The sequence below is a fragment of the Vespa crabro genome, chromosome 19 (genome assembly GCF_910589235.1).
Source record: "Vespa crabro chromosome 19, iyVesCrab1.2, whole genome shotgun sequence".
Taxonomy (NCBI): domain Eukaryota; kingdom Metazoa; phylum Arthropoda; class Insecta; order Hymenoptera; family Vespidae; genus Vespa; species Vespa crabro.
The window spans coordinates 210,001-236,689 of NC_060973.1; the positions used below are offsets into that span (position 1 = coordinate 210,001).

General features: G+C 34.4%; 6 protein-coding genes across 14 annotated transcripts in view; 3 read left to right on the plus strand and 3 right to left on the minus strand.

The window, feature by feature from the left end:
- Positions 1-2,606, minus strand: part of LOC124430593 (JNK-interacting protein 1) — a 5,578-nt gene extending 2,972 nt beyond the window's left edge. Inside the window, exons 1-3 of one of the 5 annotated variants that reach the window (XM_046977421.1) lie at positions 2,213-2,606; positions 956-1,168; positions 198-412 (exon numbers count right to left, since the gene is read on the minus strand). In XM_046977421.1, the coding sequence (XP_046833377.1) occupies positions 198-412; positions 956-1,168; positions 2,213-2,295 (511 nt within the window). In that variant the 5' untranslated portion in view covers positions 2,296-2,606. Of the gene's footprint in view, positions 1-197; positions 434-943; positions 1,169-2,212 lie in introns of all 5 variants that reach the window. The other 4 variants (XM_046977420.1, XM_046977418.1, XM_046977416.1 and 1 more) reach the window with 4 other exon arrangements.
- Positions 2,607-6,292: 3,686 nt separating this feature from the next.
- LOC124430590 (tryptophan 5-hydroxylase 1) lies at positions 6,293-10,075 on the plus strand. Its single transcript, XM_046977407.1, has 12 exons — positions 6,293-6,588; positions 6,707-6,811; positions 6,910-7,126; positions 7,233-7,336; positions 7,465-7,532; positions 7,633-7,683; positions 8,174-8,272; positions 8,356-8,402; positions 8,494-8,629; positions 9,003-9,129; positions 9,223-9,452; positions 9,550-10,075. The coding sequence occupies exons 1-12, from the start codon at positions 6,490-6,492 to the stop codon at positions 9,851-9,853; spliced, it is 1,587 nt and encodes a 528-aa protein (XP_046833363.1). The 5' UTR covers positions 6,293-6,489; the 3' UTR covers positions 9,854-10,075.
- Positions 10,076-10,165: 90 nt separating this feature from the next.
- On the plus strand, positions 10,166-12,737 carry LOC124430594 (suppressor APC domain-containing protein 2). 2 transcript variants are annotated; one of them, XM_046977423.1, is made up of 5 exons: positions 10,166-11,490; positions 11,687-11,833; positions 11,945-12,157; positions 12,239-12,386; positions 12,456-12,737. In XM_046977423.1, the coding sequence occupies exons 1-4, from the start codon at positions 10,642-10,644 to the stop codon at positions 12,383-12,385; spliced, it is 1,356 nt and encodes a 451-aa protein (XP_046833379.1). In that variant the 5' UTR covers positions 10,166-10,641; the 3' UTR covers position 12,386; positions 12,456-12,737. The 2 variants fall into 2 exon arrangements, with proteins under 2 accessions (XP_046833379.1, XP_046833378.1); XM_046977422.1 differs by having other exon boundaries at positions 12,239-12,381.
- Positions 12,738-13,793: 1,056 nt separating this feature from the next.
- Positions 13,794-15,995, plus strand: LOC124430596 (protein cueball-like). Its single transcript, XM_046977426.1, has 4 exons — positions 13,794-14,121; positions 15,188-15,325; positions 15,565-15,696; positions 15,768-15,995. Exons 1-4 carry the CDS (start codon positions 14,073-14,075, stop codon positions 15,830-15,832), a joined length of 384 nt encoding a protein of 127 aa, XP_046833382.1. The 5' UTR covers positions 13,794-14,072; the 3' UTR covers positions 15,833-15,995.
- Positions 15,996-17,476: 1,481 nt separating this feature from the next.
- Positions 17,477-23,614, minus strand: LOC124430588 (cold shock domain-containing protein E1). 3 transcript variants are annotated; one of them, XM_046977404.1, is made up of 12 exons: positions 23,463-23,614; positions 21,704-22,510; positions 21,202-21,609; positions 20,934-21,113; positions 20,644-20,834; positions 20,335-20,545; positions 19,889-20,118; positions 19,537-19,798; positions 19,198-19,455; positions 18,901-19,106; positions 18,163-18,747; positions 17,477-18,005 (listed from the first exon to the last, which is right to left on the minus strand). In XM_046977404.1, the coding sequence occupies exons 3-12, from the start codon at positions 21,583-21,585 to the stop codon at positions 17,837-17,839; spliced, it is 2,676 nt and encodes an 891-aa protein (XP_046833360.1). In that variant the 5' UTR covers positions 21,586-21,609; positions 21,704-22,510; positions 23,463-23,614; the 3' UTR covers positions 17,477-17,836. The 3 variants fall into 3 exon arrangements, with proteins under 3 accessions (XP_046833360.1, XP_046833361.1, XP_046833359.1); XM_046977405.1 differs by having other exon boundaries at positions 19,198-19,434; positions 21,202-22,510; XM_046977403.1 differs by having other exon boundaries at positions 21,202-22,510.
- A 609-nt stretch (positions 23,615-24,223) lies between these two features.
- On the minus strand, positions 24,224-26,524 carry LOC124430595 (ataxin-3-like). Of its 2 annotated transcripts, XM_046977424.1 has the most exons (6): positions 26,435-26,524; positions 26,017-26,267; positions 25,768-25,932; positions 25,459-25,598; positions 25,105-25,259; positions 24,224-25,036 (listed from the first exon to the last, which is right to left on the minus strand). In XM_046977424.1, the coding sequence occupies exons 2-6, from the start codon at positions 26,038-26,040 to the stop codon at positions 24,378-24,380; spliced, it is 1,143 nt and encodes a 380-aa protein (XP_046833380.1). In that variant the 5' UTR covers positions 26,041-26,267; positions 26,435-26,524; the 3' UTR covers positions 24,224-24,377. The 2 variants fall into 2 exon arrangements, with proteins under 2 accessions (XP_046833380.1, XP_046833381.1); XM_046977425.1 differs by having other exon boundaries at positions 25,768-25,946; positions 26,017-26,524.
- Positions 26,525-26,689: the final 165 nt, after the last annotated feature.

The following is a 26,689-nucleotide window of genomic DNA, read 5'->3' on the forward strand; positions in this document are numbered from 1 at the left end:
GGATTCCAAGAAATCGATCGCGAGACGCGACTAAGGTAGGAAAGATGAAAAAGAATACAGCGCGGAAAAGACGATTATTATTATTATTATCAATATGTGCCACAAAAAGGGAAAAAAAGAAAAGAAAAAAAAAAAAAAAAAAAAAAAAAATTGATAATTTTTAATCGTCTTAAGATAAAGAAATGTATATAGCTCACATTTTTTAGCTTTAGGAATTTCCGGTAATCTTCGACGTCTACGTTCTCCGCTACCACTTCCAGGTCTATTCGCTGGGATGTGTTCCGGCGTTGGCCAGGAACTTAAACTTGAGCAGGAATCACCGACGTCGCTGACGACGCTGTCTCTACCACCATTTCCCGATGACGATGTTCCACCTCCACCTGGGCCAGGACCGCCTGCTGATCGACCCCTGCTGCTCAGTCCACCGAACAAGCTAATGTCACCCAAGGGTAGTTGTATATGAGCTAAGCTACCATTCACCATGCGATTTGAGGCTGTATTTTCTGACAACAGCCATCTTCAAATAAGAATTTACATTTTCCTCTAGATAAATAAATGATTTTTCCTCCGAGCGAGTGTCTTTATGACTATTCGATTATGGATTCTTATTTGATCTTAATGTTCGACAAAAGATCAAATATATTAGTTATCACTTAACGTTTCATCGATTACCTTTGATTTTAAATAAATTTGAAAAATCCTCAATCGATCTTTTATGAATCGAGATTGTAATTGGACTGTATTTGTGCTCTGCATAGATTCTATTTGGAACATGTGTCCTTAGGTTGCATTCGCAATGCAACCTAATTCAATTAATGAATCTACTCATAAAATCAATCATCATGGATCATTTAGAAAGACATTTGAGGACGTAAATCTTTATTCGGAAAGATAAATGAGAAAGAAAGGGAAGAAATAAGTATGGATAAATTCCAATACTTACGATGTTACCAACCTGAAGTCACTGTCAGCTACGATGGAACAATGATTATCGAGATCCTCACTATCGTCGGCCGAGGTGTGTCCACTCTGATTATCATGACGATGTATCACAACGACATCCTCGTCTTCGGAATCCCCGGCAACTCCATCACAGGATCTTCCGACCTCGCCGTCGCTTCCTTGCGATGACGTAGGCGAGTCATCGAGTGTGACGTCGTGCACAAGCCTGTATATGGACAATTGCAATACGTCTTTCCTCGGTTAATTTTTATTTTATCAATTGAAATCATATAGGTATAGTATCGTAGACGATGCGTCGTTATTGATTATCTAACAGTACGTTATTGAGAATGAAAAATATCTACGTTGAAATATTATGTTTCGACGGATAAAAATGTGCTGTAAGTAAAAACATATATATCTACTTATACGACCTAGTTTCTGAACGTTCAAACGTCCAAATAAAATCTACTGATACCTGACATTAAGGAGAATTAAAAAATTGGAAAGAATTTAATCCGATAGTTGTATACCTCTCTCCTGTCGATCGTTGGAAAGAATTATCGTGGCCCCATACATTCACGGTGTTGCTTTTAATGGATGCTCGACGGTCTATATGTAGATATAGATATACATATGTATATGTGATCAAAGTGCATCAAAGCTGAAGAGGCCGGCGCTTTTCGCACCCGATGTTCGTGTTTTTGCATTTGCGAGTATATGCTCAAACGAGAAGTGGAAGATTTGATATTCCCTTAGAATTTTTCCCTTCGAATGATCGGGATCGAAAAATTGGTCGAATAATTCGTTCGCTGATTATTTTCACTTATAATTAGGAAAACGGAAATAGCGCATAATGATAATCATCGTGATTCATATTGCACGAGAGTAGGGCAAATAAAGAAGATGAAAGTATTGAAACGCAAGGCATCATTTGGATGAAAGATCCTTGCAAATATCGAAAAAAAACTTTGAATTTAAGATCATATTCCATCCTGTCGAGAAGTCGTATGGGAGAAGAACGTTCTCGTTGCCGATCAATATCACCAACGAAGAAAATTCCAAGCCTTACGACTTTACGTGAATATTTAATTCCTTGAGTAGAAAAAAATCCTCTAATTCTCGCATATTCCCTCAGAGTAATAGATAATAGAATAATAATAATAATAATAATAATTTTGTCGTGCGCATACGAATATCGTATCATGATTTATTCTATCGAATTTGTTTCGACAGACATTATCACAAAGGGTAGATTTAGATTACTCACGTGTAATTTGAAAGGGGTGCCTTGAGATGTTGCGGTAGCCTCTCGAAATAATGCCGAAACTCTTCGAACTCGGAGTCGGCCATTCTTCCTCGATAAAGAGGACGACGACGAGGAGACGACCCTCGGGGAAGCAACGACGAGGTCAGATGTCGCTACAAATGACCACGGCGAGTTCTCGTCGCCACCGTCGTCACTCGTCGTCGCCGTCGCCGTCGCCGTCGCCGTCGCCGTCGTTTTCCTCCTTTTCTTCGTTTTACCTCACTCTCCTCCTCGGCAATGCCAGTGACAGAAACAACAGCACTGCTATCGCTTTCTGCTAGCGACCCCAACTAAAAGACACCCCCTATATTGATTCCTGCGTACCGAGAAGACGCGCGCAACCAACCCAAACGGTTTCGATCTCTTCCTTCCTTCCTTCCCCTCTCCACCTCCTCCTCCTCCTCCTCATCCTCCCTTTTTCCTCCTCCTCCTCCTCCTTCTACTCTTACTCTTCTCATCGATATTCGATGTATTCACCAGTCGAATATTCGAATGTTCGAATAGGTCAGTAGCTTTTAACCTGGGAGAGATCCCATGAGTTGAAGGTTGTTTTTAGATTAACCGAATAGCTTTTCGATCATGACTATAAACTTTATCAATATCTAATATATTATACATGCATATGTATTGTACTAAATATTTATATGTTCATTCATTCGATAATATTCGATTGTTCAATTTTACGTTTAATATTAAAAATTAAAGAGCTTGTAAAAATTAAAGAGCTTGTTATTGCGTCAAATCTTTCTTTCTAATGCGAAATATCTTACTATCATTCGTGCCGAGTGCCCGACAAAAAGGATCCTTTTGTTTGCTTATACTAAATACTCCAGACTTACTTTCTTTTTAATCCGACGTTCGAATCTTTTGATTTCTTTTTTTTTCTTCTTTATTTTTTACGAACGACAATAATTTTTGTTTTGTAATATTATTATATTAATAAAATTCAATGTTCCGAACGAACGATAATCGTTCAAAATTGATTCTAAAATAATCGAAGAAAAAAGATTTGAAAATAATCGAATTGATCGAATTTGATAACGACTCGACGCAACAGGCGTTGTAGCAGGTAAGTAAGAATAGGAAGGATTTCACCGTTAAAGGGAGGCTAATCCTTCTACTTAGAAGGACTTCTTTCAAGGATCATTCGCGAGATCTTCGGTATTAACAAGTGACCCGAAGGATTGCATCTAAGTCGTTTTCTCTTACTTTATCATTGCTTTCATTCTATTATTAATTTATTATTAATTTTTTCATGATTTTCTTTGATTTGTTAAAATTATGTCTCGTCATTTTAGCTTAAAAATTCATTATAAAGGATAATCTCATCTCGATAAATGAAAAGGCAGATGAACTTCGATGCGGGCAGTAAGTAATTGAAAGTCATTGATGTAAAGAACAATGAGACCAACCTAAAAGGGTTTCGATTATTATCATGTAATAAAAGATTTTGCTTTATCCTTCAACGTTAACATTTATATATAAAACGTTAACACGAATAATGACAATAATTCTGTTTGTGTTTTGAATTAAAATAACTCGATTAGTTTGGATGTAGGATAATTAATTTTTATATAACGTCATTACCGTTTTCACGATATATTTTAAAATCCTTTACAATCCCAATTTTCTTTCATATCTACAAGAAAATTATATAACGTGAAAGTTATAATATCACTTATATTAATATAATTATACTGTATTAATTATAACTTATAAAATAACGTTATTGTATTACTAATAAGATTGTTACTATCACTTACTAGGATAGAATAAATATTATCGAAAGTATTTTTCTTTTTTGAACACGTTGCGGCAGACTTTTTTTAATTTGACGATCGTGCTCAGAAACACATTTTTTTCAATTGTTTATGATTGCCATATGAAATTGAACGTCAGTCGTCATGTGCAAAATGGCCAAACTCGCGAAAAATCGGACGGTTATAGCCGTCATTTGGCAACGTGTTAAATAAATCATTTAAATAATAAATAATTTGGAAAAATCTTCATTGTAACGTATAGTATGATCGATCATGATTACAGGTATATGAAACATAAGATCGGCCAAATGGTAACCATAGCTTTTTTCTACGATATCTCCTTTTTTTTACATTTTTTATGTATCCATTTGTATTTCATGTGTTTAGACAAAATCTTAATTTTTTTTCCATTTGTATCTTTTTTCAATCAGAAAATATATTTTTCTATGATCTTTAATGATTAAAAACTTTGAAATATTTCAATCGATCAAGATCACTAGTGATTTTGTGTCAATTAGAATGAAAACGTTGATTGTTTTGGATTATAGTATGGATACCAATAAAGAATAAATTTGTTTTGGGGTCTTTTTGAATTTTTATTATTATTATTTTGTGAAAAAATGTGAAAGAAATATTTTTATAACTTATATCGATTTTTTTCTTTAATATTTTTTCTTTTTTCTTCGGACCGACGAAATCTATTTAGGTACGCGGTTTATCCCACGTTAAAAAGATCATATAGAATGAATAATGCAGATTGAGGGACGGTTGTAATTGTAATCGATCGTACTATTATATATATATATATATATATATATATATATATATATATGTATATTACATTAAAGATATTTAAAAATAAAAAATACGGAATACAAGTAATAGTAATAGTAACCGATTTGCTGTTATTACGACCATTGGCTCAAATAGATCAATATATTTACTACTTAACATCGTCACTTCCAGAGTAAATTAATACACCATTATTCCTCACAGCAGCTCGGGTATTCCCATTACAGAAGTCATAAATGAAATGCATATCTGCATATTCTCGATTCGTAAATATTAGTGCCATTTTGATATGAGCTCCAACAACTTACTAATAGCTATTACTGGCGAAAATTACTTTCAATCTTAGGAAACCTCAGAAAGGCAGTAAACAGCTTACGTAAGTACACTGAATGTAAATATTGTTGTAAATTTAAATGTAAATATTAATGTAAAAAACTTGAATGTAAATATTATATATATATATATATATATATATATAAGCGTGCGATTTCAAAATTACATGGCGTTATAGAATATAAACAAGCTTAACAAGAAAAAATGTCTTAAAAGATACGATTAAATGTAGGAAATAATTATTATCAACATTTTTTATAAAGAAAAAAAAGAGCATTTTCATTCCCCTTCATTGATTCGCTCTAACATGTAACCGCTCCAGTTGGCCCTGATGCTGTGGTAAATTATACACCGGTAGAAACAGCCGGTATAATTTAGCAAGGATAAAGCTTAGAGGTTGGTCGGTGATAGCGGTAAGTAATGACCACTGGTAATGTGCTGTATCTACTTTGCCAAGAAGCAAAGAAGCTTCTCTGGCATTCGGGCTTTTATTAAACAGTGTCTTTGTTCGAAAGAAAGAATGAAAGGGAGAGAATCGTTCGAGAAAGTCATTTTATCTTCCTCAATGTTCCGTAAAGTAAAATTTTCATTTTTCCCTATAATCTCTATTTCAAGATCTCTTGTTCAATCTGGAAAAAAAAATCAAATTTGAATGAAAGGTTATTGAAAATAAATAAAAAAAAGGAAAAAACGATATAATTTACTCTTATATTTTAATGAAACGAGAATGAAAGAGAGAGGAGGGGTGAAGGGGGAGAGAGAGAGAGAGAGAGAGAGAGAGAGAGAGAGAGAGAGAATTAGAACGATTCGAAAACTCTCACGATTCGATCTCTTTCATTTCTTTTTTTATACTACCCACATCTTTGGCTCCAATGACGTCACTCACAAGAGAACCAACGATCGACACGATTACATTCACGGTGGTAACAGGGATGGAAGGGGAGGGTTAGATAGATAGGTAGGTAAAAGGAAGGGACGCGTTGCAACCCCATGAAACATCTTATCCCGCCAATGAAAACGGTTCGAGCCACTGACAACCATCCTTACGCGCACCAATCGCGAAAGGAGATCGTCTTTGACTAGATAGAAAAAGGGAGAGAGAGAGAGAAAGAGAATCTGAGTTTCGGAGGGGGGAAGAGAACTTAAGAGGACCAGAAGACAATGGTACCGTAACATTGTTGCTTCCGATGTCCGAGCAATCGGTCTTAACGTTGGCAGAATTTGTTCTCTCTGGAAACATAATATCGTTGTAATAGAAAAAGAAATATATTTTTCTTGAATCTTGAAAGAAATCGTTTATTAATATCGCTTCTCGAAGGTTAAAAGTAACGAGTGCGATCAAATTTATTCGTAATGAGTGGATCGGGAAAAGGATTACTTGGAATGTGGTTGTATAGGAGGACCGAAGGATGGACCATCAAGGAAGGCAGTCCAATACATAAAAATCATGACGTGAGTTATCCATTAATACGTTTTAATAGATATTAATAATCAATGAAATATTGTTACCACGAAGGATAAAGATTTATTGGTTATACGTATAAAAGGATATGTCCTTTCGTTCGTTCAGATCCCCATGCTCGAAAGGGAAAGCGATAACGAGAATAAAAATTCCGTGGTTTTTTCGTTAAAAAATCAAGTCGGCGGATTGGCACGAGCTCTTCAAGTTTTTCAAGTAAGATCCTGAATGTCCTTAGAGAGAGAGAGGGGGGGGGCGGCTTTGAAACGACTAAAGTTGAACTTACTCAAAGATGAACTTTTCAACCTTTCAAGGATTTAGGCGTAAACGTCGTACACATCGAATCGAGAAAATCACTTCGCCGTGGCTCCGAGTACGAAATACTCGTTGATGTCGAATGCGATTCCAAAAGGATGGAACAGTTAATGAAAATGTTGAGCCGAGAAGTTTCGGCCATTAATTTGGATCAGTACGAACAAATAGGGAGCATTCCTCAACAAGCACCGTGCTTGTCGACTGCTCCGAGTTTCGGTACATGTTTTTTCACGATTATTATTATGTCTATGTTTATCGTATTTCTATATCTTATATCTATTTTTGTGTTATAATAATGATATGAATGTTATATTCCTCGAAGATTTCACCGAAGTCGACATGCCTTGGTTTCCACGAAAAATATCCGATCTCGACCAGGCTCAAAAAGTATTGATGTACGGATCTGATTTAGATGCCGATCATCCTGTACGTTAAGAATTTTTTCTTTAAGAAGAACGAATCTTTTCTTATATCTTCTTTTTTTGTCTTTCCATTTAGCAATAGTTTCAAGAGTTATTTCTTAGATTCCTTTTTTCCGCTTTTTCGTATTGCAGGGTTTCAAAGATCCGGTGTATCGTAAACGTAGACAAGAGTTCGCGGATATCGCGAATAATTACAGGCAGTAAGTTAAATTTAAAAAGGAATTATGTAATTTGATGTTAATCGTTCTCAACGTTATTCTTTTCTTTTTTCTTCTTTTTTTCATTGCAAACATATTGCAGCGGTCAAGCAATTCCTAGGATACAATATACTCCAGAGGAGATCAGGACGTGGTAAGTGAATTTAAAAATGACAGGATATAGGACAAAAAGAAAAGAAAAAGAATTGAGAGAGAAAGAGAGATTGTATCATTGTTCTCGTTAGGTAAAAGTTAGAAACGTGCTTTTTCTCGCACGAAGGCAATCGAAGAAGAAAAGTAAAGTAAACTTCTCTTCTTCGCCTCCGCTATAGCGCGTTTGATTTCTTGAAAAGTGTTTCTCATCTTTCTCTGTCGCACGCACGCACGCACGCACGCACACCCACACGCAAATGTACACGTACTCTCGCTCCTTAATCACACTATCCCCCTATTGCTTCGTCTTCTCCATTCGTGAAGGAAAGCTAGCGTAGTTCGTACTGAATGCACCCTTAATTGCCCTAATTCGATTTACTCAGCGATATAGAAGAAGCGCTTCGATAAATTCGAGATATTAACTTAGAAAAAATATATACTACTCGGCTTTCTATTATATCTCTTTATTATCTAAAAGAATTATCTTACAGGGGTACGGTGTTTCGTGAATTACATCAGCTTTATCAGAAGCACGCGTGCATGGAGTATCTTGAAAATTGGCCGAAACTTGTCAAATATTGCGGCTATAGGTATTGTTTCCTTTATAAGATTTCTTTTTCTTTGTTGTGATATCATTTCTTTTCTTTTCCTTCTCACATTTTTTATTTTACAGCGAAGATAATATACCGCAATTGGAGGACGTGAACATTTTCTTAAAACGTGAGTACGAATACTTAGTGATTTATCATCGATGAAAATTCATAAAGAAGTTACGAAAGAGTATTTATTCTTTTGGTGTTTTCCTTGACAGGAACAACCGGATTCCAGCTTCGACCAGTTGCCGGATATCTTTCACCGAGAGATTTTCTTGCAGGATTGGCTTTTCGTATTTTTCATTGCACTCAATACATCCGTCATTCTTCTGATCCTTTTTACACTCCCGAACCGTACGTCGAATATATTTATTTTTCGAATATATTTGTTTTTCTCTCTCTCTCTCTCTCTCTCTGGCTTTTTTATTTAACATACATTTAAATATATGATAATATTTAATCGTTAGGAAACTAATAAACACCTAATTAATAATGATAATAGTACGTACTTAAAAAAAAAAATATCTTTTAAACGTAACAGCTTTTTGCTCTACAAGAAATCATGTAACTCCTGTATTATTATGTTAGAAATATTCTATTTTTTCTTTTTTTTTCTCTCTTCTCAAAGTATAGTTTATCGCAGTAATTGTTGTATTCATAAAAAAAAAAAAAGAAGGCTTATTTAAACCTTACGTAAAACGTAAATATAATAGAACTTCGTTCGCAGAGATTGCTGTCATGAATTGCTAGGACATATGCCGCTCTTGGCAAACAAAAGCTTTGCACAATTTTCTCAAGAACTTGGTCTGGCATCCTTGGGTGCGACGGATGACGACATCGATAAGCTTGCAACCGTGAGTTAGACAGAGAAAGGAACGAAAAAAAGAAAGATTATTTTACGAAATAATAAATAAAACTTGGTACACCTTTCGTATATCCCTATTTAGCTCTACTTCTTCACGGTCGAATTTGGTCTCTGCAAACAAGACGGTACCTTGCGAGTTTACGGAGCAGGATTATTATCTTCCGTAGCTGAATTGAGACACGCAGTAACTACACCGGAAAAGACATTTAGATTCGAGCCCGAAATCACGTGCAAACAAGAGTGCATTATAACGGCTTTTCAAAATGCATATTACTATACGGACAGTATCGAGGAGGCAAAAGAGAAAATGCGGTAAAAATTAATTTTCCGTAACCCTCCCTCCGAAATATTTATTCCTTGGTAATAATACTTTCGAGTCAATAATATTTTCGAAATGTTTGTTACGCAGGGCATTCGCAAATGAAATTCAACGTCCATTCGGTTTGCGTTATAATCCTTACACGCAATCAGTAGAGGTTCTTACTGATGCACAAAAAATAACGGCCGTTGTGAGCGAGCTCCGTGGTGACCTGTGCATCGTCTCGAATGCTTTAAGGAAAATTCATGAACAGGACGATACCGTGGACGTCGAAGGTATAACGAATCTCTTGACTCAAGGAATAGAAATCACTCGAGATACTTCATCCTCTGACAGCGAGGACACCGATAAGAGTCCTAACGTCGAAGAACGTCAAGCCAATACTACGAAATAATAAAGTTACACGCGACATAATCGAATATTGCGATATAATCGAATTATGATGGGCTAGGTGTTGTTTATTGTCTATAAAGTTTATCAATTTCTTCGTCCTTACGCATGAACATAGAATGTTATTACTCTCCTCTCTCTCTCTCTCTCTCTCTCTTTGGCTTTTGGAAAAATCTCTTTTATCTTTGATTTCAAGTATAAATAAAAGGTTAAAGGGTAAAGACGATCAACGACAAAATTCCCATCCTTTGTCCAATTTTATATAATCACGTTAGTTTATTATTTTCACGTTACTTTTTTATTGCGCAATAAATCCATAAAAAGAGAGGCATTAACATTATCGAATGTGTTAAATTTGGCGCCTTGCATTCGACCAATCAAGATTATTTGCGACTGCGCATGAGTCAGAATTTCCCTCCATCTCTGACATCGACAATATGGCTGTACATAATTGACATAACGTAGAGGTTAATCCAAGAAAAAGAAGTCATTGAATTTTTATACTCGACGCATCTTGAGCGTTTACCACTTGATTCTACCGAGTGCTCGAATATTTCGGAATGTCTGAAATAATACCTGCAAGGATAAAATAAAAAGAACATTTGACAAGGTTCACGATTATGAAGTAACCAAACCAACCACCTGATCGTTTACCATATACAAATGTCATTATTTTCGAGAAATTATATTTTATTTTTCTACGTAAAAAATGGCTAGTGAGTTATAATTAAATATGTTACCCTCTTAGAAAGGTACTACTATTATAATATATCGTATGTTTAACACGGAGAAATGGCGCAAATACAAACTCCAAGCGCTGATGGCCTTCCAAAACATTTTGTTAGCGCAATGCGTACGCTTTTTGATATAATGGACGACCAGAACACTGGCTTCGTCAAGTTTTCCGACATAGAAGGTCGATGGCAGGACGATGGTACTCAGGGCCTTCCTAAAGGAGTATTAGATAGTCTCAAAAAAGTTACACCGCCCAATGGTTTCTTGTCCTTTGAAAGATTTTGCGCGGGCTTGAAAATCTGTTTGCTACAAATTCAAGCCGAAGGTGATTTCAAAAAGCACGATGGACAGCCGAACAGACCACCGTCTGCTCCGATTCTGATTACGGATAATCAAAACAAAGGACATTGGACGTCTCCCAACACTGCCACCATAAGACCAAATAATGCTATATCTCAGCAACGTACTTTAAGTATGCCACAATTACTTGCCAATCGTAAAGATATCAATACTCAATTGGAACTTATAGATGGAAGAAATGGAGTAGAGGCTAAGCATAGTAAAGCGTACGGTCCTCCAAAACCACCACGGACGGGTGCTGCGTTAGAAGGTAGAGCACTTAGCGCGGACAGGAATATTGATAAATCAGAAATTCGAACGGTGCTTCAGAATTGGCAAATGGGTTTGATGATGAACGATGATAAATGTCTGGACAAACGGCAATTGCCTATGTCGAATTATCGAGCCGATGCTAGGACCACGTTTTTAAGACCAACGCGGGCTTTAGGAGATGGTAAAGCAGTGGATCTACAAAACAACCAGTTAGGATTACAACCCAAGAAACCATTGAATCGACGTAGAGAACCAAGACGACACACGTTGCAGAATGGTATTGACTACAATATGGTAAAGATATTCTCCTCTAGGATTCCCAACTAATGTTGATTTTGGTTATGCACAATATTTAATATACCTTTTAGACAGATGTATATCTGCACGTACCTCATTAATGAACATCTGCTTGCTTTACCCCGTAGTTGGGAAACCTGTTCTCTTTGTTCAAATTGAAACAGCCATATTGATAGCATGTCTATTATTTTAGATGAAAAGAATGAAACAAATAGAACAAGAAAAGGATGTTCTGTTGCAAGGTTTAGCAGCAGTCGACAAAGCTAGGGAATGGTATTTAAAACAAATTTCAGCCACTCAAGAAAAAATTAAACACTTGGGACGTATGGGCTCGCACGTGGTATAATTATTCATTACTATGTCACATTGTTACATAATAGATTGAAGTAATAATAATTTTATATAATATATCTTTTTATAGGAGCAATAATGTATATTTTTTTTTTTCTAGGAGCAGTGGACGGAAGCACAGCAGGAACGTTTGGAGTTACAACGTGCAAGAGTTTTGGAAGTTAATCGGCATCTTGCTGCTTTAATAAGTAGCTGGGAACGTGGTGGATTACCATTACACATGAATTTGGCCTTCTTGAGTGCGCCAACATCGGCGCAACTTCAACAGGATGTATTGTCAAGACTTAAACAACAAAATCATAGATTAACGGAGGTAAATTAAACGTATGGATCATATTTTGTCTACATACAAAAAGCACTTTTTTTTCCCCCCTCTTTTTTTTTGTTCAAATAGGAAGTTAACAAGAAGAGTCAGAGAATATCACTGCTCGAACAAGAAAAAGATAATTTAGTACGAGAATTGTATAATAGACAAACAGGAATGGTTCAATCTCGTAGAGCAACTATGATCCACGAACAACACGACCAAACATTCATGTAAGGTACTAGACATTCATTTTATAATACATCATAAATAATACCATTAATAATCCACAAATATTGCTTTTCAGAATATAATTGATCGATTCTCAAGGCAAAGTGATATACTTAAATAAATTATTATTAAGTTTAAAACCAAATTGTAGATGTTGAATGCAGTATCAGTGCACTTTATACCGAATTCATACGTTCATTGCACAACCAATGTAAAAAAAAAAAAAAAAAAAAAGAGAAAAGAAACGCCAGGCTATCTAAAATAATAAACTAATGTGTAAGTTAATTGTGAATCTACAGATCCAAGATATATTAAAATTTCTTTGTTTTAATAAATCCATCCAAAACGTTAAACATTATTTATTCCGATAATAAATTATTGGAAATATTGAAAAAATATAACTTGCGAATATCGGTGATCAGTTAATGGTCAAAACAGTGAAGATTTAGAAGGATTGCGTTAGAACGTTAGAAATACGCTAGGAACGCAACACTTCCTTGACATATATCAAATCGATTTCCTGTTGCACAATAATCGCCGGTGTCAAGTGTTATCATCTAATCCCGAAAGAAGATAACATCCCTGATCGGACGACAAGAAGGGTCAACTCAAAGCTCAGTTCGATAAATACGAGCAACTTTAACATTTTCAATAGTCGATCTAACTAATACTCAAACGAACTAAGCACAAAGATTGAAGGTCAGCTTCCGCATGGAAAAAAGATGATCTTTCATCCTTGATCTTAGGTATAGTAACACGAAATCAGTTCTACGTGTAAAAAGTCCTTTCTTTCTTTGTTAGGGACATGGTATGTCGAATAGATGCACCGACGACATAACGATCTTAACAAAGTATTTATAGAAACCTCGAAGAATCCATCGATTTGAAAGAAAAGGAGTAATCGTTAAACAAGTGATTTTCCATTTTTATTTTTCAGAGAGAGAGAGAGAGAGATATACGATATACGATACGTACATTTTGCATATATACCTTTTGAAGTACATCTCATACTCCGTATTCGATATAAGTCTATTCTTTGTTCCGTTCATAAGAAAAAGAAAGAAGTCGTATAAGCTTTTCGTCATTTCTGCTCGTCGAGTGAGGAATATGAGAGCAAGATATATACATATATATATATATATATATATATATATATATATATATATATATATATATGATGTACACACATACATAACCAATGCACTGTGGAGCAAAAAAGAGATGATAAGGTGAATAAGATAAAACTGCAACGGAGTCGATGTACCAAGTAGGATATCGAGGAATGTGAGAGATATTCGAGTGTATGTTAATAAACCAGTCATCGGCCTCCCTCGTTTGCTACCCCACACACGACTCCCACCAACTCTCTCTCTCTCTCTCTCTCTCTCTCTCGCTTTCATTCGTTAACGGCCGGAGAGTGGCCACTAAGAGCAGTTGAGTTAGAGTCGAAGACGTTCCTCGGTTGGCTTCGTTGCCTTCGACTCGTTCTTTCTTTGCTCAGTGAGCAACTGTCTCGTAGTGAGTAAGGACTCGACAAAGAGTGTGCTTTCTCCCTCTTGTCCCGGTACGTTCGCTGCGAAACGGTTAAGCTTACCTGTGTACACTTGTGTAGAAAGGGTTGCTTACTGCCAGGCGCTATTATCGATCGAAGATCTCCCAAAGAACGGACCTTATTTTTTCGAGATATATCAACATGATACTCGGACCGATCTTAACAACGATCTTTCTATTTGTAACAATAGGTATGACAGATAAACGAATCGAATTTTTTCTTTCTCTTTCTTTTCGTCGATACGAAACTTTACTATAATAATATTTAATCGAAATGTAATCATTTCGTTCGAAAATCGATCGTAGAATAGAGAATATTGATCTTAGTGAATACGATCTTAACGATAGAGGATCGATTATAGGACCTTCGAACAATGAATGAAGGGAATCGTGAAAAAGGGAGGGAAAGGGGTCGTTAAACTTGAGACCGTTGTTGTCTTTCCTTTTCCTCGAAGATATAGTTTTGTGATTAATAGCTATTTATACGTGGGGAAGATAGAGACACGTTTTAAAACGCTATATAATATCTACTACGCGCACATAAAGAGTATATATTTCTCGCGAGTCTAATCTACGAGAATAAACTATAATCATCTTTCGTCGAGGTCTCGATTTACTTTGAACGTAATCTTCCGATAACCACGTTTCTCCGATAACTATTTATCCGTTTCTATTCTCATAGAGAGAAACATTTCCTTGATGTAAGAAGAACTTAAACTTCGAAACGACGTTGATATCACACGAAATGTTAATTATTGATTTTAAAAGATATTACATAGTTTCAAAGTCGAGTGATAGGAAAATTTGAACTTTTTCTTTTTTCTCTAATCGTTATTACCACGATCGATAGAAAAGATGCTGGGAGATGGTGAAAAGACGTTAAGAAAAAAAAAAAGAGAGAAGAAGAAGAGGAACTATCTTACCCACGCGCGCATATCTTTTATCTGCGAAAGGCCATTATCAATTTAGACAAGTGGGAAGTGCAGTGGCCGTATCCGGCAGCACAAACAACAAACGATTTTCCTTCGTTAGCATACATATTAAATATATATATATATATATATATATATATATGTGTATGTGTGTGTGTGTGTGTGTAGACGATTTATCGGCACGAAGCTTAAAAAGTCGCACCAAGTAAAAGAATGTAAATAAAAATGAAACAAAAAAAGGAAAGAAAAATATTGACTGAATACGTAATAGAGACGCATTACGTATATTATATCACGTACTTAAACCTAATCTTTCGTATAACAGGTTCATTGTCAGAAGCATGCGAACTGGATCAGATGCGATACGGATGTCGGATTTATAATGCCCAATGTAGCTGCGGTTATGGTTGTAAGGCCGAGTATAGATACGACACTAATGAAGATTGTAAATTAGCATTGAGAGGTAATGACCATTGATCGATTGAAATTAATCGTTAATCGTTCCTTTTAATTCAATATTAAAAGTAAAGATGTATTTGGTCTTTAAATAGGAAATAAAATTATAACGACTTTTTCATCATATAATGAAATAATTCAACGTGTTTTCAATTAATACCAGCAGTCGTGTAAAAATATTAGAGAAATTGTTAATGATTTCGGTTTAAATATCTTGTGCTAATTGTTTTCTCATGTTCTCTATAGGTAGACTCAATGATATATGCTATAGATCTAATCCCTGTTTGTACGGTGGCTCTTGCTCGCAAATTTCACCCAATCCAGGATTCAAATGTCGATGCGAGGGTACAGGATATTATGGTACACGCTGCGAAAAACGTTAGTATACGCCAAAGTAAAAGTCATACGATGTATGTTTGATCAAGAATGTCTAATCAAATTTTTTACAGCTTGTCCAGCACCCAACAATCTACGTTATCGTGGACCATTTCCTTACGAGTGTGTTGTTATCTGATATCGAAAATATTCCTTTCCGTACCCACACACCCCCACCGTTCTCTTCCGTTGAAACTTACGAATCTGAAATATTTTTACGTTAAGTACAAAAAGCTAGCACATATATACATATTTTCGGATACACATCTTTGTACATACATAATAAACATGCGATAACAATATTATATTCGTTTGATTATATTTCTTTACATTTGTTTTCTTTTTTTCTTTTTTTGTTGTTTTTTCTTTTTTAGAGAGAGAGAATACAATTCAATCGATTATCAATGACAAATAAACTAACTTCCCTCGCGCGAATTTCCTTTCCTCGAATGTCTGATCCTTCAGCAAATTGATAAGTGTTTACTGAGAGATATCTATAGTAAGAGAAGAATAGACTTGATACTTTTATCATTTATTCATCAATAATTTTACAATATGTATGCACACACGATGTGTTCAATCTATGAATTTCATAGAACAAGCGCTTACGTCATTTCTTGCTTGTTCCTAATCTCATTTTCTTTTTTCTTTCTTTTTTCTTTTTTTTACTCTTTTACGTTATTACGTTTTATTTTCATCACCTATTGCTATTATATTGCCACGTATACCTCGTTTACTGTTTTCGAATGACGAAAAAAAAATATAAAAAAAAAAAATGAAAACAAAAAAGAAAAGACAAATGTACAAGTGAAGTTCTTTTGCACAAATAATGTTGTTAAATGTTCTTCTTGAATTTGACAATATTAATTTAATTTTACAACACGACACTACCTCAGGAACTTCACGAAATGTGTTTGTGTGTGTGTGTGCGTGTGTGTGTGTGTGTGTGTGTATATATATACATACATTTATATATACATATATATACACATATATACGTATAGAAATATAATATATTATTTAGGTCAAGGAGTATCTTGCCTTTTTTTACAAATTCCTAGGCGATTGTTTAAAAGAGAAAGAATGTAATACAATAATTTCTAGAACGGAAAGATACATCTGTTTCTCTCTCTCTCTCTCTCTCTCTCTCTCTCTCTCTCTCTCTCTCTCTCTCTGTCTGTCTGTCTCTCTCTCTCTCTCCCCTTCCTTACGACGAAATCAATCATATTGATGAACGTTTCGATAAATGATTCATAAAGTGACTAATCTTTTTCCCCTCGTTAATCTTATGATCCGTGGTCGATCCGTGTCGATTGTTTATTATTGGTTATCAACGCGCCTTTTTCAATTAGTTTCAACTTAGACTGTCCTATTGACGATTATTATTATTCGCGACAAGTGTTATGGGTAGATAAAAGAAAAAATTTCTAAAGAAAATAATATATAAATAAAGATTGTATCAACATGTAAGTATATTTTTATAAAGACAGACAGGACATTGTCTAAGAACATCAGAAACAAGCAAATTTTTGGTAGCCCAATATGTAATGTTTCAATGTTATTGAATTTTTTTCATGATATATTTAAACACGACTGCACAGATCACAGAGGATATATTTAATAACCGTTATTAGAAATATCGTAATAAAAAGTTTGTTGTGTGATTTGTTTGTCGATAAATGCGCGCCGTTATTAAAATAAATTTACCGTCAAACTTAACGGGGATATAGGATGTTTTACGGAAATGCGAAGCGTAGAAAATGAATCGAATGAAAAACATAAACATGTTTCAAATAGATTCTTTACGCTAATTAAAGATCGGGCATATAATTATATCGTCGTTCATGGTTACTCCTTTTTAACACGTTAATATGGCTCGTTGTTTTATTATTTTTCATACGCTTTCCATCTGTCGAAAAGATCATCACCACTCATTTCACTGATTATTATTGTTATTAATTATTGTTGTCACATTAGTCTCGATTTGGCAAATGTTTGTAAGATCATGCTTATAATAATAATCTCTGTATCGAAGTATGCGTGTACGTGTGTGTACGTGTTTTTTGTTTGTTTGTGTGAATTAAAAACAAGTTATGGTAGATTACAATTTTGGATGAGCGCAATAATCACGCTCTTTATGACATTATTCCTCGATGGCACCAGGGGTATGTTGTAATCTTTCTTGGCTGAAACCTCGTGTACCATCCGGTCCTCTGGGCTGTCGGACTACAGTTAATTTCGGACCTGTATCTTCCAAAGAAATAGTACGTAATCGGCTGATCAAACGCTCGGGTCGTTGCTGAACCGCGTCACTGTTTGGGATTATTAAAGAAAAAAGAAAAAAAAAAAAAGAAAAAAAAAAAAAAGAAAGAAAAAAAGAAAAAAAAGAAAAAAAAAGAAATCAGAAATGGCATATCAAGAAACATACGGAAATGAAAAAAGATTATTACACATTACGAGATATATTACCTTAGACGAGTTACGTTGCAGGCTGAGGATTTACCAGTACGCTGATTCGTCACCAAAACAAATTCCACTTGGTCCCCTGGCTGCAATGTAGCATGATCTCGAACTTCGCTCATATGGAAGAAGAGCTTTTTACCTTCGTCGACCTCGTAAGCGAGAAAACCAAAGGGACCTTTCACTGCATCAACGGTTGCTCTTCTCTTTTTTCTGATAGCTACTATGTTACAGGCATGGCCCGCAGAATCAACTTGCAATTGCACAGGATCACCTATCTGCAATAACTCACGCTTGTTGACAAGTCCCATTATACCGAATTCGTATTCTTGCGTTTCTTCTTCCTCATTGGTTGGATTTATTTTGATCAAACCAGCATATTCACTCTGTTCGGGATTTGCGCTACGTAGGGGTCGCGTTACAACTCCATCGAGTGGATCGCTAACTGCTGTAGGCCTGGGAATACTTCCACGAGGTACAAGCTTAACATGATCTGCGGCGATACATCCACCCGAACCTCTACTGTTGTTAGAACTTACTGTACACTCTATATCAGCTCCTAACTCTAGATTGCCAGTATCACCTTCAAAGTTACTATAACGAAATATAATCATTGAAATTAATGAAGAATTGTTAACGTGATTTTGTATTTAATTAATATAGGTATAGGGTTATTAATTATATATATATATATATATATATATATATATATATATATATATATATAATTGTATATTATTATTTTACCTGAAATGGAAAAATATTTCCTTATCGTGATTGACTGTCTCAATAAAGCCAAATCCGTCTTTTAGCGCAGCTATGAAACCTTGATAAACTTGACCGCTCGCCTTTTTATTTCCATTTTGTATTTTCTCACCGGCAGCATTCACCAGTGATATATCAACGGCGACTAATTCTTTGTTTCGTTTAACTTGACAAATACTAAAGTGAACCTACGTTTAAAGTTTAATCAGGAGAAACATTTAATTAGGCGTAATTCAAATCGAATAATTGTATATAATATTTAGTCAAGTCGTGTCTTACTTTATCACCCACTCTTGGAATATTTTTAGGATCGCAATCTTTTGCAAAAAACATTATTACGTTTTGTTGATTATCTTTCGTATATCCGATTAAACCTCGTTGAACGCCATTCGTATCTTCTACCACGTTACCCATCAAGTCCTTTTCTGTAATCGTTTCAAATTGAACAGTACCGGTTGGTAAATGTTTCAATCTGATTGCACTAGGTCGGGTGTATGAAAACGACGATGAAGGATCCTCGAAACAAAATGTAGGAACCTAGATTAAGTTGAGTAACGACATACAGGTAATTATCTTATAATTACCTTTTAAATTACGCGTATATAATATGTAACTTACTTGTACAATAGTGAACTCAACTTCATCGCCTACGTTAATTTCTCTATCAACATCAAGAACTTCATTGAAATGAAAGAAAAGTTTAGCGTCTCGGTCTACGCAACGTATAAAGCCGAATCCATCTTTAAGAGCCGCAATAATACCTTCTTCTCGTCTTTCACCGGACACGGTAAATGATTCTGGTAATAGAGATATTTCAGTAGCTCTTTTCAATTGATCTCTAGTATCTGTAGCAATACGAAACTGGACCCAATCTCCGTGCCTATTGTGAAAAAAATTTCATTAGATTTCTTAAACGTTATTTAACGAACGTCATTCCAGTAAAATAAAGAGAAGACGTTTTTAATACTACCTCAGCGTGAAATCTCCTTTTTGATCTTTATCACCAAATGGAACTTCGACTTCGCAATGATCCGTATCTCTATATCGAATTCGTCCAGGTAATGGATCATTGTGATGTCGTGCCGCATTACCTCTCTCTAATGGTTTTAAAACCTGTCCTTTTATTACTTCATTGCTAACTTCTTCAAATACAATAGAACCCGGTGGTAATTTAGTAATGTTACATGCTACCTCCTTCCCCTTTACAAAAGAAATAGTTACTTAGCCACATTAAAAGTATAATAATATTTATCTTTAAATATACCGATTAATTATAAAAAAATCAATTATATATAACATTTATAGATGAAATATTTTTCGTTGCTTCGATCATGCCAAAAATGATATTTCAATTTCTAACGTTAGATTTAATTCAACGTGTCTATATAAAGGAAAATACTGCAACAGGTGTCTTACATTTCGCGTTTGTATTATAAATTCAACATCATCTCCTAATTTCAATTCTTCTTTCATGGACTTTGCTTCACTGAAGTGAAAGAAAATCTCCTTAACTACATCAGCACGTTCGATAAAGCCAAAATTTTCTTTCATTGTACATACAACACCGCGATAACGTACTGGATATGCTAGATTTTCCAATCTTACATGGCACGCACCCAAATTTCCTCTACAATTGAATGCACCAAGTTATTTAACTAAATTGCTAAATACATTACAAATACATTACTAAACATATTACAAATAAAAATATATGTATGTATATACCGTTGATTAGTAGCAATTTGAAATGATACTTTATCACCAGAACGCAAAGTGACGTTCCCTTCTACATCATCTTTGGTATATGGCAAAAAGAAACACTCCCCTCGATTTTCGTAACTAATTCGACCTTGTGAATCACCACTGGCTTGTAATTCCGTTGTCACATTACCAGTAACTCGTTCTTCGCTCAACACCTATAAAAATCATTCATTGAATGGTCATTCAATTCAAATTTATATTAATTTTACTTCATGTAGAAAGAAAGACTTATTCATTTAAAGACTTCCACTTACCACTTCGGGAGCAATTTTACTAACAGTACTAGCAATAGGTTTGCCTGTTCTTCGATCATAAGTCATTTCAAATTCTACTGGATCTCCAATTTTTAAATGTTCTATATTTCCACTAAACTGGCTAAAGTGAAAGAATAATCTTGCCTGTCGTTCGCAGCATTGTATAAATCCATACGAGTGCTAAAACAAACATTTCAATGTAATATTCAGATTCGGGTAGAAACAATAGATATCGAATAATTGATAAAACAAATTATAATAAACTTACTAATAATTTTTCTATTATACCAGTTTCACGGGTTCCCTGATTCGCAGATTGATCTTGATACGTAGTATTATTGGTTGCAGACTCGCCAGTGTAACCTACATTTCCTTCCATATTTGTTAATGTCCCAAAAGAAAATCTCGTGGCTCCATAAGTGGTAGTAGTGGTAGTGGTGGTAGTGGTAGCATTTTTACCACATCCAGAGAGAGAGCCCAAATAATGGTCACCACTGTAGTTAGTACCATTTCGGTAATTGTTACTTGTGTTTTGTTGAGATCCTGTTATAACTTTGGGACTCGGTAGAGCCATAGACTTGTAGTCAAGTATTGCCGGGTCAGAGTTCATGATTGGCGGCTGGAACGTTTTCCACTGAGGATTGTTGGACATTGTTTTAAATTTGCACAGTTTTATCTATAATGTTTACGTATAATTTTCCTTTTCCCTTGAAACAAGTATTTAATCCCTTTTATGTTCACTTCTGCTCCACCATAATATATATACTTACATTTACAAATTTTTAGTCTTTTCAATCATTTAAATGTTAACAGATATCAGATAAGATATAGATATCACAGAACGGTTCTTGGTACTTTATATCTTTGTTCACTATTATAATGTTATAAGAACTTAATGAAGAGGAAGAGAGGCTGTTTAATGCTGTAGAATCGCAAACTCCTCTGTGATCTCCTTTTTTTCCGTGACAAGATCGCAAGGGAGACAGTTCCACAATATTTTATTACACCTGTTGTGTATTGCTATTCGAAAGGTTTCAAGGCAGCTCCGTATTTTAGAGGCACCTCAAATGTGGATATGAATTTTCTATTAACCAAGCAGAGCAACACAATCTCAGCCGCGATCACTATTACAGTCACTATATGGCTCACCTAACTCTTTCTCACAAGTTTTGTTGTGTACACAATATACAAATGAACAATGCAGTAAATATAGATTACGAATTAGTATAAGTACAAAATTCTTAGCACATCATATACTGCTGATACTTTCCACATGTGTGTGTGTGTGTATGCTTTAATATACTAACAACTCTTCAATAGTTACTCAATTTAGCGTGCACTAGAATAACCGTGTTCTTCTTAAACATCAGTCATCCTTTATAAAAGGAGTAAATCAAAAACATAGGAGATTTAAACAATAATTGTTGATTTGAAAATCCTCAGATGTCTTCAATGCGTGCTGAGTGTGATTGTGTTTTCCAATACTTCTATATTAGCGTTTTTTTCTTCAACTTTTAAATGTGAAATTTACAGTGAGCCTTGGTTTCAAAAATGTCCTAAACTAACAATTACACAAGCTGAAAGAAAAAAGAAAAGATCTGATCAATCGACATACCAGAAAGACTACTTTGATAATATACTTTAAACGCTACAAGCTTTGTTACGATAGTTACACATCACTTATTTTTACCGATCATATTTCTATCTCAATTTATTCGCATAATATTGTAGACAAATCAACATTTGTATTTATACCATTTCTACGTATTGATTCGAAAAATGAAATAATCGTGAAATTTTTGGACATAAATGTTATTGGATGCTGTCTTAAATTTTCACTTGTAATCATTGTTACAAGTTTTTACTTTATTATTGTTCTACGATGTATTTTTCATTTCTATCGTAGTAAGTAACAAATATATAACCATACATGCATTATTTATTAATTAAGGAATGACATGACAATGAGCTTTTTATCATCAAAGCCTATAATAACCGTGTGTTTTCCTACGTTATTGAAATTCTAATTTAAAAATCAAACGTGTACTTTATTTTTTATTATATTAGGAGTAAACATCATGGAATGAAAACTGTTTTCTTCGTTGAACCGATATATGAAAACTTTATTAATAACTTTAAAACACTTTGGATAAAAGTTGGTAAGTTTGAAATAGAATATGTACATCATTCGCGGTTTGGTCAACGTGTAAAAGGAAATCAAGAAATTATAACGTTCTCGATACTATAATTATTTATGGGGTTAAATATCGTTCCAGAATCGAAAGATCTGTCCTATTAATTTACTTCGGAAAATCAAAGATCATTGTGATATCGTATATGCTTGCTAGTTACAAGATCCTAATTTTTTATAAGGTCCTTCGATTTATCGCATTAATATAACACCGGCGTTGTATATACGTCTTAAAGAACATCAACATCATGATCGGGAATATCAATTTTTTATCTTTTTAGATTAATTCGTAGCAAAGCTCGTAATCGTACGATGGTAGAAAATTTTACAAAACTCACCACGACACAGCACAGCACTGACGACATGCCGCCATGTTGAATGTCAACATTCAGCATTCACACACAAAACAGGAGCAACTGCGGCAAAATCTCCGTCCACAGCCTACTGGTTGCTTCCTATCGTAAACGAAAACGATTCCTCGCTTTAATGCGCCTGGACTAAGAAAAAGGTTTTCGTATTTTTTTTTCTCGAAAAATCAAAAAATATTCGTCAACATATTCCCTTTCATAATTAACATTTGAAAAAGGAAAGTAATCGTAACATCCGGATTATTATTTTTATTACTTTTCATAATATTGACATTAGCAGAAAAAAAATTGGACAAAATAACAGACGTACAGTAGATTAGAAAAGTTGGTACACGTACCACCAATCGTCTCAATCTCAATATTTCTTTCAAATATCAACAATTATTTCATAAAATCCTATCAATTGGTATTTGGTGGTGTAACAAAGATTTTAAATGACAACGGAGAAATGACATTGTTCGAACATTTTTATTCTTTGAACAGTCAGAATATAATAAAATTAGACGAAAAATATAAGAAACATAATTATTAAAAAAATTTGCGTGATACGCGCGCGCGCGCGCGCGCGCGCGTGCGTGCGTGTGTACGTGTGTGTGTGTGTGTGTGTATATATATATACATATAAATATATATATATATATATATATATGCAGACATAATATATATATATATATATATATATACTTATATACATGCATGTACATCGTATTTACATATGTGCGGTGTGTAAAATCCACGCACGCGCGTGATATACATCATATATCCATTAGATTTTTAATTGTTAGTACATAAAATGACACTCTCTTTTTCACTAATGATTTAGTTTGTAATTTACAAGATAAATCTTTTTAATAGCCATATCATCATAATATTATATATTTATTGTTAAGAATTCAACTTTGGAGATGCTTCATTATTTGATGCTTTAGAATATACACCAAAATGATTTAATCGACGCCAACGTAAATCTTCTAAATCTGGTGTTGGTGGAGCTGTTACACATTCAAGGCTCAATTGTAGAGCTTTCCTTAATTCATCATCTTGATCCGCATCATCAACTTCTGCCGACGGTGGTTCTGCCTTGTTATCAGTATGAGACTCCAATCTTAAATTTTGATTTTTATCTATATCATCTTCATTATCTTGTAAACTTAAACGTAATGCTCTTTGCAATTCTTCATTTTCATCATCTTGATCGTCATCTTTCCCTTCTATTCTTATTGGAATTATTCGTTCACGAGGTTTCTCATCGGATGATACCCCCTCTTCAGGCAAATTATTTTTTTTATGGTCCGAGGATGAATTTACAAATTTTGAAGGTATATTACTGGTGTAAGACCAAGGAACTTTAATTTCTTCTAGAGCACGAACTGCCTTCATAACTTCATCTTCTTCTTTGGTACCTAAGCGATATCCTGCAGTTGTAGGCTTCTCTTCTTTAATACATTCCTTTGTTCTTGGTGCGGGCTTAATTGGATTCTTCATTAATATTTCGTCCGCAGGACATTGCGGTAGTGTACCAATAACAATGAAAATTGAATAACCTGTAAACGAGATATCGATTATTATCTTATGTATTATTTGCAATATATATTTTCCACAAATTATTTACCTTCTTGTAACAATTGAGCCAAATACATCGCTAGATATGTGTCTGATATAAGCTGTGGCCCACTAAGCATCGAATTCAAATTGAACCATTGTGTTCCAATCTTTCGTATAGTAAACCAATGTCCTTTGTAATTGCAGATATAAGCTTTCATTTGCCTGCAAGTTACATTTACTATCTATAACTATGTAACGTATCCGAAAGACATCCATGTCTTGTAAATTTACTTTGCTATCTATATGTTTACAAAAAGATGCGAATCAATAGGTTAGTATTGCAATATTATTTTGACGCTAGGCAATAACTAATCAGAACAAATGCTAATAGTGTCAAGTAAAAGAATTAATAATAACCTACGAAGGATCATTTTGAGCCATCAACGCAGCAGCTTCTGTACTGTTGTATGGAACCAACTCCAAACCCCAAACCCCCTTTAAAGCACTGCTAATGACTTGAACGGAAAAGTATCCACTGTCATCCATATTTTCTGAGGGTTGCTAAATGTTAGACATGACATAAAATGTGTCATTCAAATGTCATATAACAGAAAGATTTAATATAATAAATCTTTAGGAACTATGTTAATTTTACAGTGCACGACATTCGAATCATACTGTATAGCAACTATATACAATTTGTAATAATATGAATTTTTAAATTATATACCTCTAAGAAAAGTTTATAATCCTCGCTATCGATACCTGACTCGGCCATTCTAATACGTTCTGCTTCATCCATTTGATGACCAAAATTAGCAAGATCTACTGCGTTAAAATAAGCACCTTGTAGAAGAGCGTTCAAACAATGTTGCGCGCATAAATATCCTTCTTGCTGTAACAAACAATCTGGTTACCATCAAATCCATCGCAAATATAGTAACCTTTTTTAGTTTTGAACGCTCGTGTCAATCTTTACCTTTTCATGAAATATACTCTCCATGTCACAATATTTTTCTCTCGATGATTATTGTAGACAAGCATATATGCGTATTACACCAAGTTATATCCTAACGAAGGTGATTTTACCAACCTCCTCGATTAAACGTCATTCATAAAAATATCAGGGAGGCCAAACTCATATAAAGGAGTTGTATCAGTTACATAGATCTATGATCGGTTACGCCCTCATTGTCAATACGGTTTATTAGTGTGTTGCTATTTTCCATGCTATAATAATATAGATACATATGTGTGTACATTTTATCGAAAATAGAACCTTCGTACGCAATAGAATTGATATTATTTATGATGTAACGTAATATATATACGTATATATATATATAATACGAGTACTATCGAATCAATTGCGTCTAATTTTCGTTATTAACACTCACGAAAAATGAAAAATGGAACTAAACGTGCTATTATGGAAACAGGATGATTACGCAACAGGCGTAAAGAATATGGCTCTGTTCTCCATTATATACAATTTGACCCGGCAAATTCAAAATGATTTCCAACAGAATCAATTGTTTAATTGTGTAAGATTTTATTAACAATAAAACGAAGATGCCTTTTTTTTTTTTTGTTTTTTTTTTTTTTTTTTTTTTTTTGATAATATAGGAGAAGGGAACGAAAATCGGTAGTTT

Coding starts and splice junctions, on each gene's coding strand:
- LOC124430595 (XM_046977424.1), bottom strand. CDS start 26,040: ATGGAGAGTATATTTCATGAAAAG. Junction 25,933..26,016: donor AGAGTATATTTCATGAAAAG/GTAAAGATTGAC, acceptor TGTTTGTTACAG/CAAGAAGGATATTTATGCGC. Junction 25,260..25,458: donor ATGGCTCAAAATGATCCTTC/GTAGGTTATTAT, acceptor TGTAACTTGCAG/GCAAATGAAAGCTTATATCT.
- LOC124430594 (XM_046977422.1), top strand. CDS start 10,642: ATGGCGCAAATACAAACTCCAAGCGCTGATGGCCTTCCAAAACATTTT. Junction 11,834..11,944: donor GACGTATGGGCTCGCACGTG/GTATAATTATTC, acceptor TTTTTTTTCTAG/GAGCAGTGGACGGAAGCACA. Junction 12,158..12,238: donor AAAATCATAGATTAACGGAG/GTAAATTAAACG, acceptor TTGTTCAAATAG/GAAGTTAACAAGAAGAGTCA.
- LOC124430590 (XM_046977407.1), top strand. CDS start 6,490: ATGAGTGGATCGGGAAAAGGATTACTTGGAATGTGGTTGTATAGGAGG. Junction 6,812..6,909: donor GAGCTCTTCAAGTTTTTCAA/GTAAGATCCTGA, acceptor CAACCTTTCAAG/GATTTAGGCGTAAACGTCGT. Junction 7,533..7,632: donor ATCGCGAATAATTACAGGCA/GTAAGTTAAATT, acceptor AACATATTGCAG/CGGTCAAGCAATTCCTAGGA.
- LOC124430596 (XM_046977426.1), top strand. CDS start 14,073: ATGATACTCGGACCGATCTTAACAACGATCTTTCTATTTGTAACAATA. Junction 14,122..15,187: donor CTTTCTATTTGTAACAATAG/GTATGACAGATA, acceptor TTCGTATAACAG/GTTCATTGTCAGAAGCATGC. Junction 15,697..15,767: donor TGGTACACGCTGCGAAAAAC/GTTAGTATACGC, acceptor AATTTTTTACAG/CTTGTCCAGCACCCAACAAT.
- LOC124430588 (XM_046977404.1), bottom strand. CDS start 21,585: ATGTCCAACAATCCTCAGTGGAAAACGTTCCAGCCGCCAATCATGAAC. Junction 20,119..20,334: donor TTATAATACAAACGCGAAAT/GTAAGACACCTG, acceptor TCTTTTGTAAAG/GGGAAGGAGGTAGCATGTAA. Junction 18,748..18,900: donor GAAATATTTTTCCATTTCAG/GTAAAATAATAA, acceptor ATTTCGTTATAG/TAACTTTGAAGGTGATACTG.